At 45.0% G+C, this 16291-nt stretch overlaps 1 protein-coding gene across 2 annotated transcripts in view; it reads right to left on the bottom strand.

Moving 5' to 3' along the window:
* Window positions 1-16291, bottom strand: part of UHRF1 (ubiquitin like with PHD and ring finger domains 1) — a 565933-nt gene that overhangs the window by 213275 nt on the left and 336367 nt on the right. For both annotated transcript variants that reach the window (XM_044054049.1, XM_044054048.1), the window contains exon 11: window positions 12852-12958. In XM_044054049.1, the coding sequence (XP_043909984.1) occupies window positions 12852-12958 (107 nt within the window). The remainder of the gene's footprint in view (window positions 1-12851; window positions 12959-16291) is intronic.

Genomic DNA, 16291 nt, shown 5'->3' on the forward strand with positions numbered 1-16291 from the left:
TATTTTACTAGATTTCTTGGTGGTGAAGGCAAGCCCATGATAAACAGACATGTATGTGACCAGCCCTTGGAGAATTTCAATATTGCAATGGTTTTTGAAGAATGCCCTATCTTTGCAATCAGTAAAGTTGGCTAGCTTTAGATTCTTGATACCAGTTTTCACATCTGGAAAGTGTCAAAACTGATGGGGCACAGGATAGAGATCTGTGCAACACATTCCTGACATTTGCAGTATGGGTTCTACTAAGCTACATGTGAATCAAAGCTTAGCTAGATGTTTATCACTACCAACATGGGGGTATAGTGAAGGCTGTGGCAAGGTCAATGTAGGAAATAGATTATGTCCTTGCTTCATCAGAAGATATGAAATTTGTAAAGCTGAGCTGGTGTGCAACATGGTATCCATGGACCATGGTCCCCTATACCATCATTTATCAAACTAGAATATGCTCAAAGTATTGCACTTGAGCTCTTTGGCAGAGGGATAAAGTCATGACAATGACCCAAACTGAAGTAACTGGTGGCACTGAAATTGTGCCACCTTGTCCACCCTGAAGGATGTTTGTGGTCTTGATTGGTCCTGTGCTCCTATATAATCCCTGTGGAGAAGTTAAGTACAGTTGTGTACACTTACCATAAATGTAGACAGAGTGTATTCACTGTTGCAGTCATCTTGGGTATCTGCCTGCAGGTAGCCCTCAGTCAGCCTGAATACTAGAGTCTTGGGATTGCTGTGTTGGATGCTGTTGCCTCTTCCATGACTTCAGGGGTACAAAAACATGCAGCTGACGCTATTACGTCAGTTTTCTTGCCCCAGATGTCAGGAGCCCCCAAAATAGGAAGCAATTACATGGTGTGGAACACCTCCAGTAAAAAGTAAATACCACAGCCATAGGATATGGTCAAAAAGAAGATTGGTAGAAGGTCTAGAAAAGTCAGGGGGGGGGGGGCTGGGGGGTAACCAGGACTGCAACAGTGAATACACTCAATCTACATTTATGTTGTGTACACAACTGTACTATGTTCTTCGTGTTTCACTGTCGCAGTCTCACTTGGCTTGATTCCCAAAGCTGAGTAAGCGAGGAGGCAGTCAAGTATTAGGGCTGACTAGCAGGTCTTGCAAGACTGCTGTGGCAAATCCAGTTCTGGATTTAGAAAGGACAGGCAAGTGATAATGCTTGGTGAAGGTGTGTACATAACTCCAGGTTGCAGCTTCCAGGATGTCCCTGGTATGGACTCCACTGAGAAATGCTGTAGAAGTTGAGGTAGCCCTAGTGGAATGAGTTCCGATTCCCTGTGGGGTAGGTTTTTCCATGGTGTTTCTAACAGAAATGGATGCAGTGTACTATCCATTTGGAAATGGTTTGCTTTGAAATGGCCTTGCCCTCTCTGCCCCTGTAGCAAAGCTGACTAGCAGCTGGTCAGATTTTCTGAAAGGCTTAGTCCTGTCAAGGTAGAACCTGAGCTGTCTGTGCATGGCCAAGGAGTCCTGGATCCTCTTCCCTTTATTCTGAGGATTAGTGAAAAAGGTTGGAAATGGACTGATTGGTTTAGGGCCACAATGGATACCACCTTGGCCATAAATGATGGGTTTGTCCTGAGTCAGCCTGGAAAATAAAGGGTTCCACAGCCATTAGTGATTTTAGCTCAGACACTCTTCTTGCTGAAGTGATGGCTAAGTGAGGCTGTTTTCCAAGAGGTATTTTAACTCTGCTGCAGAAGCAGGTTCAAAAGGGGGAAGCTTGAGTGTCTCTAGTACAAAGAAAAGGTCCCAGGCAGAGGTGGGTGCACTCTTCAGGAGTCTTAAATTGTTAGCTCTTCTTAGGAAGAGTTTGATCAGAGGGTGAGAAGAGAGGTGGCTCCATATTGTAATGAGCTGAGATGGCTGAGGCACGAATCTTAACTGAGAAGGAAAGGCCTTTGTGGAGCAGCTCTGCTAGGTAATCTATAATTTGAGGTAAGGAGGGCACGGCTGTGTCCTTTCCTAGGGACTGGTTCCAACAACATATCTTTTCCACTTTTCTGAAAAGGATTTCTTTAGTACCTTCTGGCCTCAAAGGATGATGTCCAGCACCTGTCTGCTGAAGGTTGCTGGTGTTGTGATCAGGGAAGTTAGCCAGGCTTGCAAGGTTCAGTGTTTGCAGCTGAGGAAGCAAAATCTGTCCATCCTGCTAGGACAGCAGAAAGGGGGTCTGATGTAGGTGCCAGGGTGGCACTGCTGTCAGACTGCATAGGAGTGGGTACCAGTGCTGGCTTGCTCAGTCTGGTGCAATAAGGATGGTTCCTTGGTCTGTCCTGCTTGATCTTGAGTTGTACCTTTGAGAGGGGCAGAGGGGGAAAGGTATAAATTGAGTTTTTTCCCCATGTAAAAGGATAGGGCATCCACTCTCCATGCTTGGCTGTAGGGATTTCTGGTGCAAAGTTTATTCAATTGATGGTTTTTGGGGGGGGGGTCCAACTCTAGTGTCCCCCCACCTGTTGATTAGAAATTTGAATGAGTTGGGTTCCAGTTTCCACTCGTGGGTCCAGTAGCTTTCTGCTAAAGTCGTTTGCCTGGCAGGAATTGAGCATGCAGTTGCACTTGGTTACACAAGGCTGTGTTCCACAGAGCCATGGCTAACTTGCAGAGTGGGTAGGAATGAGATCCCCCCCTGCTTGTTTATGTACCACACAACTGTGGTGTTGTCTATCAAAAGTTGCCCTGGAAGGAAAAGTTATTTAAAGGCCGTCAGAGAGGATTCTGTACAGCTAACATTTCTTTTTGATTGATATGCAGGTGAATTTGTCCTGGGGTCCATTTGCCTTGAATGCATTTGCTGGCCATGTGAGCCCCCCCATGCATAGTGTAATGCGCCTGTTGACAGCGTTTGGTCAGTGAGGGGTTGAGTGCAAGGCAGCCCCTTGTTGTGGTTGCAAGCTTCTGCCCACCAAAGGAACTCTGCCCTTAGACAAGGAATGATGGGAATCAGTGTTTCCAAGTCCTGAGTGTTGACAGACTTTTTAAGCACCATTGAAGTTTCCTCATATGCAGTCTTGCATATGGAATTAGTAGAATGCATGAGGCCATGAACACTAAGCCTTGCAGTATTTTTTCTTGCAGATAGCTGTGTCTAGGAGGCCATTAATTTAAAGTAATTTGTCAAATGAACCTGCTTTTGAGTGAGGAATACCATCTGGGAAGTGTCCAAGCTTGCTCTCAGGAATACAATCTTTTGGCTGGGCAACAGCTTTGATTTATTTTAGTCGACTGTGTACCCCAGAGAAGTTAGAAGTCTCTTTACAAATGCCAGGTGCTGAAGGAGCAATTCCTGACTATTCGCCTGAGTTGGCAATCGCCCAAGTATGGGTAAATTTGAATATTTCTCTGCCTGCAGTATGCAATGGCTGGAGCCAGGCACTTTAATACCCTGGGCGCAGTACATAAGCCAAAAGGAAGTGCAGACAGCCTGCCCTGAAACGGTTATTTCCTGCAAGATTCCCTTATGGGGATGTGCAGATAAGCTTCTTATAAGTCTAGGGCGTAGCCAGGAGTCCTTGGCTAGCATAGGAAGCGGTTGTTTTAGTGCAAACCTTTTGAATTTTGGGACAACCAGGGAGGTGTTGAGAATGGACAGATTCAGGATAGGGCGCCATGAGCTCTCTTCTGGGCATCAGGAACAGTCTGGAATAGAAACCCTGCCCCCTTTGCTCTATTGGAACAGGTTGATTAACAGTGATACTGAAGAGCAAGCACTTGCTTTTGAGCCTCTGCCCACTGGTTTGGAGGAAGGTCTGGCGCCCTGCTTGGGGTTGGCAGTGAGTGGAAATAGAATCTGTATCCCTGGGATACAATGCTTAGGACCCATTGGTCCTGGGTAATGGACATCCCATTTTTTAGCATGCATGGCGAGTTTTCCTCATAGGGGTGCAAGTACTTGGGCATGGCTGGGAAGAATAATAGACCAGTTATTGTGAACTTTTTCTATAAGGGGGTTGCTTACCACTCCCAGTTTTAGAGGTGGGAGCACTATTACTTAGATCTCTACATACCCTGAGACTGTAGTCTTGGTGGTCTGTTGCCCCTGGGTTTGGACTGAAGGCCTGGGAGGAAATGGAAAGGACCAGTTTTTAGAAAGCTAATGCCTACCTAGGTGGCTGCACCTGCAAGAAATCTGTAACAGTTTGCATAGATTTAGCTTTTTCTTCCATCATTTTAAGAACAACTTCTGCTTTTATGCCAAAAAAGCGTTCCTGGTTTAATGGAGCATCTAGCAATTTTACTTTGCCATTGTCTGGCAAGATTTGTTCCTTCAGCCAAGCATGCCTTCTCAGTACAGACCCAGTGACAGCAGCCCTGCAAGATGCTTCTAAGGCATCAAAACCACCCTGCAAAGTATATTTACTAACTTGGTTTGCGGAATGCATTAACTCTTGCAAATCTATTCTCTGCACAATCTGGAAGCAACATTTTCTGTTTAATTAGTTCCATGATACGCTGCTGATACTTCAACATGTGAAACTGGCAATTTAAAGCCCTTATGGCAAGAGTTGCAGAGGTGTATACCTACCCATCTGTCTAAAGCTGTAGAATCCCTGTCCGAAGGAGTAGGGTTTTTGGCTGTAGTGGCCTTAATACCTTTAGGTCCCTGGGAAATTCTCAATCCGCAATGGGATTCCTAAAGAGAAACATGTGCGAGTCAGGTACTCTGTAGTACCGGTCAGGCTTACTAGGAGCTGGAGGTAAAGAATCAGGAGTAAGACTGGACTCCATGAAGCTATCATCTTACACTATCCAGGACAAGAGGTATAGCTAGAGGTCTGTGCTGAGGCAAGTCAAAAAAATTCCCAGAGTCTTTTTGGATTGTGGGTAGCCCTGGCATTCCCAGCAAAAATGCTCTCAAGATATGCAAGGTTTCACCAAAAGAAAAGTCCTCTGGAGGGGAGGCAGATGGAATTGAATCCTCTGCATCTGAATCCTCATAGGTAGATAAGGGAATGTCTTGGTAAATCAGAGGGATCAGAGTCATCAAACCCATGGTCTGTAGAATCAGAAGGAAAATCCATCCTTTGTCTTATAGAGGGGGAAGGCTGGCTTACCCCAATTAAAGTTATAAGGTCTTCAGCCATTCTAAGCATGTTTCCTTGGCATAGGAGCTTGAGCATGCGCTTTGGTCGGTTTTCTAGGAGTAGTGCGAACTCTGGGCCGGAGAAACACTGCAGTTTTAGTCAAAGACGAAAATGTTCGTTTAATACGAACATCGGAAGGTTGGAATACACCCTCAGAAGCCAGTGCCTGCACAGCAGCTCCGGACCCATCCAAGGTTGAGACATCCGCAGGTTCCATAGTAAAAGCAACCTGCGGCATACTGGACTTCAAATGGGTCTCAGAGGCCTGCGAATCTGCAGAAGCGATTATCAGGGGCTGTGAAGGCACCTCACCGAGTACCAGGCTATGCGTTCTGTCTCCGTCTTTATCCTTACTTTTTTCAGAAGATCGGTAGTCAGATTGCATATCGAAGCCATTTCAAAATACGGAGAACGAGAGCGAAATAGCCAGACAACTAATAGTTCGGGTGTTAAACAAGGCACAAAACTGACAGAGGAACGTAGTGGTCTGGACCTAAACAGTAAGAATGAAAAATCTGAGGTATTTGCTTTCCACAGGCAAGAATCGTTAACTTTGACATCGGTTATTGAAGGAAAAAAGGATCACCAACAGGATACTTAGCTTTAGAAGACTTCAGGCTTGAAAGTCGAAAAACGAAAATTTCAGGTTGCTGCAGACCGGAACTTGAACTGCTTCGGGCTCCCGTACGTCCAGAAAAGATGTAACTGCATCTGCTGCATGTTTTACACCAGTGACATCCTGAAAGAGGTGACAGCATCCGACGCAGAAATCCCAAGACTCTGGTATTCAGGCCGACTGAGGGCTACCTGCAGGCAGATAACCCAAGTGCGACGACTGCAGCAGTGAAACACGAAGAACATCCTTGGTTATCAACCCGAAGTCCAGGTTCTACACAACACAAACTGATGCTAAGAAGGAAGCCAGACCACCCCCCACTGCTCATGCTCTACATGATGTAAGGTGTTCTAGGAAGGAAGCAACGTAACTTTGGGTCAGAAGCAGAAAGACTGGACACCTTATGGTCCTACTCTGGAAAATAAGCCAGATTCCTTCAGATCAGGGGATGAGTGCTTCAGGAAATGAATCTGCAGAGAAAAAAACAGAAAAGGGTAAAACACACCCCCAGGGCTGCCTGAAAGACCGGTCATTCTAACATCTCAAAGACAAGTTTGGTCTAAAATTACCATTTTCAAAAAATAGAAGTTATGTCCTTACCATAACGTTCCATGTGGAGTGTTCATCTCTCCTTTGTTCTTACACCTGGGTTCGGAGCCGATCCTCTGCTCCGTGTCGGCCGCTTAGCAAAGCTCTGCATCGAGAAGAAGCTCGAGACCAACCTAACTCCCACAATCCCCCTCTGCCTTTACCTCAGATCTAGTTTGCAAGCAAACCAGAAGTCAACAGAAGAGAATATAACACATTCATGCAAAAAAACATAGCTGAAATATAGCCACAACAACTGACCAAGGCAGAAGCAGGAGAACCAAACCAGACACCTAAACTGGACGTTCTTCCTGAGGGTGGGAGGGTGGGAATGTAAGAACAAAGGCGAGATGAACACTCCACATGGAACGTTATGGTAAGGACATAACTTCTATATGTGAGAGTGTTCAATCTCGCAGTTTGTTCTTACACCTGGGTAGCGTCCCTAGCTCCATGTTCCTGAGGAACTCACGGGAGAACGTTCCTGAGCACAGTGGAACCAAAGGTTGCCCTGTCCCTAGAAATCCTGTCTACTTTGTAATGAGTAATGAATGTATGTGGTTTAGACCAAGTGGCAGCTGCACAAATAGTGTCTAACGGTAAGCGGGCTGCATGAGCCAGGGATGTAGATATTGATCTTGTAGAGTGCCCTTTGGGCTTGACAGGTAAAGTTTGCTCAGAGGCAGTATAAACAAAAATAATACAATCGGAAAGCCATTTGGAAAGGGTTCGTTTCGTAACTGCAATACCCTTCTTGCTGTCTGCAAAGGCTATAAAGAGCTGGTCTGTTTTTCTGCGATCCTTTGTTCTATCCAAGTAAAATCTGAGTTGTCTATGAACATCTAACTTGTGTAACATATTCCAACTTATTGGAATGGTTCTTGAAAAAGGTGGGGAGCTCAATGGACTGATTATTATTAACGGAGCAAACTTTGGGAAGAAAGGATGGATTAGTGCTAAGAGATACTCTATCAGGGTGAAAGACCAAATAAGGGTGTTTAACGGAAAGAGCTTGCAGCTCCGATACCCGTCTGGCCGATGTGATAGCCACCAGAAAGAGGGTCTTCCATGACAAAAATTTCAAAGGACAGGAAGAGGCTGGTTCAAAGGGTGGTAGCATCAGTTGTGATAAAAGAAGGTTCAAGTTCCAAGGTGATGTAGGACTTAACTGGTGGTCTAATATGGAAAGATCCTTTTAGAAAGGCCTTACAAAGTCTGTGGGCCATAATAGGAGCCCCACTTTCTCCCACATGAAAGTTTGAAATGGCAGCCAACTGCACACTCAAAGTGGCAGGAGAAGCTCCTTGGTGGAACAGTTCGGCTAAAAACTCCAAGACCCTATTAAGAGGAGCTATTACGGGATCCAATTGTTGTGTAGTTGCCCAGTGCACAAAACGCTTCCATTTACTAGTGTAAATCTTTGTAGTGGAAGCTTTAGGAGAAGCCACCAGAATATTTTGAACTGCAGGGGAAAGAAGATCAGACCTGGCTAAGAAGGGAAGCAGAGCAGCCAAGCTGCTAGTCTGAGGGAGAGTAGCGACGGGTGGGGAGCCCCTGACGAGTGGGTCAGCAGATCCGGCTCCGGGTCCAGGATCCAGGGTTCCCAAATTCGGTGTGCCAGAAGAAAGGGAAACCAAATTTGACGAGGCCAGAATGGGGCAATGAGGATAATTGTCCTTTGCAGGTTGTTGGCTTTCTGTAGAAATTTTGCAATCGGGGAATAGGAGGAAAAGCGTACAGGAGACCCGGGGGCCAATTGTGAACCAGAGCGTCCCTGGGGACTTCCCCTGGAGGAGGTAATAGGGCAAAATAGCTTCTGCATTTGGCGTTCATTGGAGACGCAAACAGATCGCAGCAAGGCTGGCTCCACTCGCGAAAAATTTCCTTCGCAACTGATTGTTTGAGGGACCACTCATGAGGTAACAGGATGGCTCTGCTCAACCTGTCCGCTATGACGTTGGATAACCCTGGGATGTGCGTTGCTATCAGAAAGCGACCCGTGGACTCCGCCCATTGCCAGATTCTCATGGCCTCTCTGCATAGTTGATAAGACTTGGTTCCCCCTTGTTTGTTTATGTTCCAGACTACGGACATGTTGTCAGACTGAACTGCAATGGTCCCTAGAGGAAGAAGGGGAGAAAAGTGTTGCAACGCTAGAAACACTGCCCTCATCTCTAGAACATTGATGTGCAGATTGTACTCCAAATTGGACCATTCGCCTTGGACTGTCTGTCCCTGAAAGATGCCCCTCCACCCTATCAGGGAAGCGTCCGTGGTCACCGTAGCTGTCGGCGTGGGTAGCACAAATGGTCTTCCGCTGGAGAGATTGCAAGTCTGAAGCCACCAAGCCAGGTGCGATTTGCAGATGTTCGTGATGTGAATTTCGTGTGTCAGGGGTAACTGTTGGAACGACCATTGTGCAAACAGTAGCCATTGAAGAACTCTCATGTACAGTCTTCCCAAGGGTATCGCAATGAGGGAAGCTGCCATGAGACCCAAAACCTTCAGAACCAGTTTTGCTGGGGATTTTTTGGATAATAGGAGAAGAGATGTATGGTTTTGTAGGGAGGCTATTCTTTCTGGAGGAAGCCTTAGGATTAAGCAACGCGTATCCAATTCTGCTCCTATGAATGAGATATGCTGTGATGGCTGTAGTAAAGATTTTTCGAAATTTACGGAAATTCCGAGATGAACACAGTTGTAGTGTGTAATCCCTGGCCTGAATCAGTCGACGCTCGGTGGTGGCAGAAAGGAGCCAGTCGTCCAGATACGGAAACACCTGGAATCCCAGGCGTCTCAAGTGAGACACCACCACTGCCATACATTTGGTGAAAACCCTGAGGGCTGAGGTCAGACCAAAGGGCAGGGCTCGAAACTGAAAGTGACTGGCTTCCAGCCGGAAGCGCAAGTGATCCCTGGACGCCCTGGCCATTTTGATGTGGTAGTACGCGTCCTTTAGATCTATTGAGCACATCCAGTCGTCCTTCTGTAAGAATGGAAGGATCTATTGAAGCGTGACCATCCGGAACTTTTCTTTCTTGATGAAGGTATTGAGTTTGCTTAGGTCCAGAATTGGCCTCCAGTCCCCTGTCTTTTTTGGAACTAAAAAGAACCTTGAGTAAGTTCCGAATCCTCTTTGGTCCGCTGGGACTGGTTGGATGACTTTTTTTTCTCTAGCAGCTTTGAAATTTCTATAGCTGCAGGGCCTTGCAGATGGGGCGGTACATCTGGGAGTCTTTTCTGCGGAATTGGGGGCAATAGGAAAGGAATTCTGTAACCTCTGGTAACGATGCTTTTTACCCAATTGTCTGATGCAAGACTTTGCCAGGCCTGAGGGTATAAAGCTAAGCGACCCCCGACTGCCTCCAGAGCAGGACAATCGGGCCTCCTCTCAAGAGTGCTGGAAAGGTTTCCCGGGGAGTGTATCCCTGTCACCTGGGTTTTGCGGACCCCCTCTGCCGCCAAAGCGACGTCTTCCACCTCTGCCCCCTCCTCTGCCTCTAGAGGGGGCATCACCCTGTGTGCCTGGGAGAGAGCCTTGGAGTTTTCGAAACCACATTTTTCCACCACGTTGCCCTTTGGGGTACGGTCTGGATGGGGTGGAAAAACGGACTCAGACAGCAGACAGAGTCTTTCCCTCTTGCTCACACCGGGTAAGGGTTTCCTTTACTTTTGGGCCAAAGAGAGTGGCACCATCAAATGGGGCGTTAGTAAAGGAAGACTTGAAGGCTTCCGCAAAGGAACATAAGCGCATCCAGGATTGTCTACAAAGAGCAATCACTGAAGCCGCTGCCCTACTCGACCCTTCGGCTGCGTATGAGATCAACCTCATGGACGAGTTTGCAATAGATGTAAGGGTATTGAGATGTGCTGTAACTTTCTCCAAGACAGCAGCATCTGTAGTACCCTGGAGGGTATCTACCAACTCTTTGATTAGATCCCTCTGTAACCGTGTGAAATGGGTCAAATAGTTCAGGGATCACATGGAAAAAGCCGCTGAACTAAAAATGCGCTTCCCATACCTGTCCATAGTCCTAGAATCTCCGTTAGGTGGATGGACAGATGAGGAAGATTCAGACATCTCCTTTTTCGTGGCCGCTGCCACCATCATAGCGTCCACTGGAACTCCCTTTGTTAGATAAGCCTCGTCTTGGGGGGCAGTAATATATTTATTAGGCTTTCTAGGGACTGGCTCCACCGTGTCAGGTGTCTCCCATGCCCTCCGAGCAATCAATTCCATCAATTCATCGAAGGGCGGAGTGACCCAGGAGGAGGAAGGGCGAGCACCGAATGCCTTCAGCAAGACTGACTCATCCTCAGAAGGGGGTAGGGCTTGCCAATCACCTCTCTGTTTTAGGATCTCCAGGATGTCAGAAAAGGAGACATCCTCTGAGGGTGATTTTGGGGACCCTTCTGACTCATCCAAGTCAGTGTCCGATGTCAAGGATTCTTGTGGAGAATCTAAGTGTCCTCTCTTACACAATCTTTTCCTCGGAACTTCTTCGGGGGGAGCATCCGATGAAGATCCGAGGAAGAAGGGGCACCCTCTAGGGGTGGCTAAGACACTGGTGCTCGACGCTTAGATGTAGCCGTGGGTGCAGAGGAGGATAACTGACCTTTATGGGAAGGAGAAGCTGTTTCTGCTGAAGTGGTTGTCCGAGTAGACAAAACCTTCCTCATGAGGTCGAAGGCCCCCGGGTCCCGAGTCGAGGCATCCCCAGGTTCCGAAGAAATCCGAGGAATCCCCGAAACAGGCACCGATGGCATCGACCCCGAGGACGGAGCAGAGTCTATCCAAGTCGAGGCTCCGAGAGAGAGAGTCGGAACCGAAACATCGGTCCGACTGTCCCCGATCCAAGGATGGATCTTCGGCTCCGAGACTCTGGTGCTGGGTCCGTCGGAGTCGAGGTGAACGGTGCCGACCGAGAAAAAGACTGCTCCAGCACAGAGGGCTCCACAATCATCAGATCAGCCTCTCCCGGCTCCGAAGACTGGACAGGCCTCGGAGGAGGAACAGGTGGAGATAAGGGAAGGCCTTCGAGTCTCTACACCAACTGGGAGGAGACAGATGAGTTTGGACAAGGCCATATTCTCCATCAATTTCTGCACCACGCGGTCTACATCTGTGTCGGAGAGGGGCCTAGAAGAACGCGTCGAAGGAATCGAAGACGGAGCCGACCTCAAAAGTACAGGAGGAGGAAGCTCCGTCAGCGGTTCCAAGACTCGAGGCTCGGTAACTGACAAAAGTTCAACACTCGGCCCCGAAGTCTGTGGAACCGGTGAGCGAACTTTAAATGAAGAGCTCGGAGCCGATGACATGGGCTCCGACGTCTTCGATTCCTTCGAGGATTTAGATGTCTGGTCCGATGCATCCAGAGCCTCTTGGAATGCAGGCTTCAAAAGGCCCCTATCCATAAGTTTCCTGCACCTATCTGTCATGACCCTTCCACTGAAAGAATGACAGATGGAGCAGTCTTCCTGCAGATGGAGAGGGCCAAGACAGTAGACGCAGGAACTATGATTATCTGTGACAGACATTTTCTGTCCACATTGGCACCGTTTGAAGACTGATTTAGCTTTTTCAGACATGTTACAATTATATTCAAATCCAAGTTAAACAGTGAAATAACCAGTAAAAAATGTCCAATCCAGTAGAAAGTCAAATCCTGTAAGTCAAATCCTGTATATAAAGTTAAAGGGTGGGGTAGGCCCCGAGGGAAGTAACTCTAAACAGTATATAAATTTATATACGAACCAGAGAAACCCTCGATACACACACACACACACACACACACACACACACACACACACACACACACACAACAACTTTAAGAAGAAAAAAAGAGAAGTTTTTATCCAAAAAATATATAAGATAAAACAATCTTAGCTTTGAGGTGGTCCGAGCTCATCAAAATGATGAGCGTTGCAGCGGCAAACTAGATCTGAGGTAAAGGCAGAGGGGGATTGTGGGAGTTAGGTTGGTCTCGAGCTTCTTCTCGATGCAGAGCTTTGCTAAGCGGCTGACACGGAGCCGAGGATCGGCTCCGAACCCAGGTGTAAGAACAAACGACGAGATTGAACACTCACACATCTGGTATTTTTAGTTACCAATTAGAATATTTTACTCAGTGTTAGTGATAAAATTTAAGATTATTCTACCTATTTGCACTCCAAAATCAAATTACTCATGCATGTGCTGCACAAGGCTGAACATAGCATCTTACGCCTAAAACTGTAAAGGTACAAGAAAGTAAAGGTACAAGTACAAAGAACATTTTTTCATGCTGAATTCTGACCAACTATTCTTCGAGTGTAATATAGTTGTGCAAAAGCATCATTATTCTCTACATGACATGTGCAGTCCTCCAGTGCTGAAACATAGCACCACTACACCACAAAGCCAAATTATCACAACAGGCAGATGAGTTTACTACCCAAAAGTAGTAAACCTTCCTTGCAATAATGCTGCAACTAATGCCATCTGGGAAATATTCACATACAACAAAAAATCTAGTAAGCAAGAAATATTTAACCTTACTGACCTGTTCATGTTGGTGAGTTTCTGATCACATGACTGCTCAGCAGTACGTTTATTACCTGAAAGGTCACGACCACCACTTCCAGTATATGTAAATTCGTTTCCATTATCCTGAAATAGAAAAATAAATATAAACTTCAGAAGCAGAATTTACTATTTTTATATGGACCACATTTCTAATGTGTTTAACAAAAGTTCCTTGCAAGGAAAAGGAATTTAATAAGCATTCAAAATTCAGTAAAAGCACAAAAAAGTGGGTTAACTGACAGTGAAATGCAGTGCAGAGATACTGTGACCAGAGATAAACAGCATCTTCAAAACAAACCCTTGCAGCAAAGATCCACTCTAATGCACACTGGGGTAAAGAGAAATCTTGAATATAACAGTGCCAGCCCTTTTCCATTCCAGACACCAAAGCACCATCTGCTTGGGGAGCCAGAAGAAGCAGTATTCTAATTACTAATAGTTTTCTAGACAGATGGAATGGAAGGAGTTCAGCTAAGTATTTGCCCTGTAAGAGAATGATTGAATCAATTTATGCATTACAATTCTTAACTTATGGGTTCTAGCCACTTAAGTGGCACAGGTGGTAACCAGTTGAAGTACTGGCGCTCATACTACACAGTACCAAAATATGGAGACTAAAAATATCTGGACTTCCATATACAAAGTCTGAGACACATCCCTCAAAATAATCTTTTCTCCAATGGCATGGAGATCTCAGAGTTGATATGTACAAGAGTTGTGCATGTGTGAGGGGGTGCTTGCCTCCACATATGGGTGTAGGGGGGCTCAGGTCTATAGCAGTTCAAAGTTTTATTATACTGAAAGGCCATTTATCGAACACTCAACAGCAAACTTTTTCCCAGGGAAGGAAATGACTGCCAACAAACAGCAACAGATGTTCACTCGTCACCTTGCGCATCTTTTTCCAGTTAGGTTACCATGCAGTGCTTCCCATTGAGCAGGAACTTTGTCACTGAATCCTACAGTCCTTGAGGAAGTTTAGCATGTTTTAATGTAACTGGTTGTTGTAACTTTGCAAAGACTTCCAGGGTTTCAGTCTGGAAAAAGATAAACAGTAGGGGGCGTTGTATGCAAGGCTCTCCTTTCTTACATGAGCCCATTAGACACACTCATTTGCCATTTTTGCTAAAAAAACATTTGTCGTATTTTCTGTACATTATCCATGACAGCACCAGAGTTGGACTGGTTTGGGGTAAGTGGGTAAGCAAGATAGTGGCTATCTTAATCCATCATAAAAATCACACAGTAAGTATAGGGGTCATAAAGGAGAGATGAAGTCAGCAAGCAAAGGAGAGTAGTAAGGTTGAAGTTCAATTCATCCTCAAGTCTTGGGGAGTACCTTGCAAGGTGGACCCAGCTTTTCACAAAATCTCAGCAAGTTGACACTGAAATATAGACTATTTATATAGCATACATCATGGACAGAAGTCAGTCAAAAACAAAAAATGATAGCTGGGTGCAGAAGTTCCAAGATGAAGTGCCCAATCCTGGCAGGTGCTCTGGTACCAGGACTGGAAAAAATTGTAGAATCCTCAAAATACAGAAACATTCCTACAATGGGGCCAGGACCAGGGGGAAGATGACCCAGTGTTGTAGAAAGAAGCAGCAGTCCACAAAAAACACAAAATTTGATTGGCCAAAGAAGAGACAAAGTACGATAGAGTGGACTACTAAGGATAAGAAATAAATGATGTATTGTTAAATATTGCACACAAAGCCCAGAATTTCCAGACAAGATATAGAAAGTGACTGAGAGAAATTAGAGGAAAGAAAAATACTTCCACAAAAATAGAAATATGGAAATGGGAAAGAAAGATTTGATATGGTACAATATTTATGCAAAGAAGAAAGCCAAGTTAACTAATAGAGAAGGCCCCAAAGACATTCAAAAAGAAATGAAGGAAAAAGGCATGCAGATATGGAAAATGTCAATACAAAAATTACAAAGATGGAATGTGGAAAAGATTAGCAAAGCAGAAGTTAGAGTGCCTGCAATGTGAAGGCTTTAATATAGAAGGTCTAAGAGTACATCACAGCATGATGGAGGGAGTCCCCAGAATAACGAAAAACAAGATCAGGAGATATCTGAAGAAATATGGACACGGGAAAGGAAGAGATAATATGGTGCAATATGTATGCAAAGGAAAAAGCAAAATTAAAGGGTGTGCCAAAGATGCAGCTTTCAAAACACTATTTTTTCACAGTAACACGTAGCTTAATTTATATACATTTGACCTATTGTACTTTGCCTGGATGTTTATGTATCATACTTGTAGAAATACACATTTTCAGCTTCTGGAGCGTCCGACTCTCAGTTTTGACAGGTAGTGCTGCCCATAGTGTGATGTCACTATACAAACCCCTTCCCTGTCTTCAGTTCATTAAATAGGACCCTGCTTCACCTTTTCAAACTAGTTTTTATTCCCAGTGGAAACCAGAAACAATGTTGCTTTAGTTCCCTCGTGCAATGATCTGTCCATGAAGTTGTTAGCTTACAGTCAGGCTGAAATTGAAGGTGAAAAGACTCAAGATCCTGAACAAATTTTAATTGCTCTATTTTAACAGAACAAAAGGGTTCCCATGAATGAGCATTTTATTTTAAATATTTAACTTTAATGGGACACTGCAGTAAGTGAAACTTCAGATTCCTGCCTCAGACAGAGTTATTTTTCATAAGGGTGCACTTTCACCCTAGTTTTGTGTTTAAAGTTATGCTGCTGTGGTAAACATGTTCATTAGTTATTGGGAATGAAACCTGCAGACGCCTGAAGTGCCATTGCAATGCAGTTTTGACACTTTTACTTCTCGTTTAGTTATTTCCTCCAACATTATAATGTAGTCATGATCTTCAACTTTTACAGAGCAGTAAAATGTTTGCATTGCATATCAGCATTTACAATACTGGTTTTCCAAATGCCAGTATTTAATAAGCGGTTCCAGTTAGTTACAACTGCCTTTTTTTTTTTTTAAAGAACTATTGTTAATAAGTGCTCTTGATTTGCACACTAATCCCAACTATTTTTTTTTTTCTTTAAGAGGGTTGTTGTATATATAATTCATGCTGCAGGTTTCACGTTTTTCATGCATTTCTCATTATTCAGTGCTGTTTGACTACATAGCAATATCATAGCTCTCACACCTCATCTCCAAACTCAAGAACAAATGCACAAGTAAAGAGAAAACAAGAGGCACTTTTAAACAGTACTTACAGGTTGAGAAGTCGACAGAGAATGTTTGAAGTTCCCTGCTTAAAAATCCGTTTCTCAGCATTTTTTTTCGCCTATACTACTGAGCAACAGCTCCTCGTGGTCCTGCAGAGTGGTGCTAGCAGCAGAGAAACAAAAAGTGTGACTGCTTTCAAGATACAAATATATTTTTTTCTGTTTCTACCTGTGCGACCTTCCTTTCTCGCCGAAA

This window comes from Protopterus annectens, chromosome 13.part0, assembly GCF_019279795.1.
Source record: "Protopterus annectens isolate FY-2018-M chromosome 13.part0, PAN1.0, whole genome shotgun sequence".
Lineage (NCBI taxonomy): Eukaryota > Metazoa > Chordata > Ceratodontiformes > Protopteridae > Protopterus > Protopterus annectens.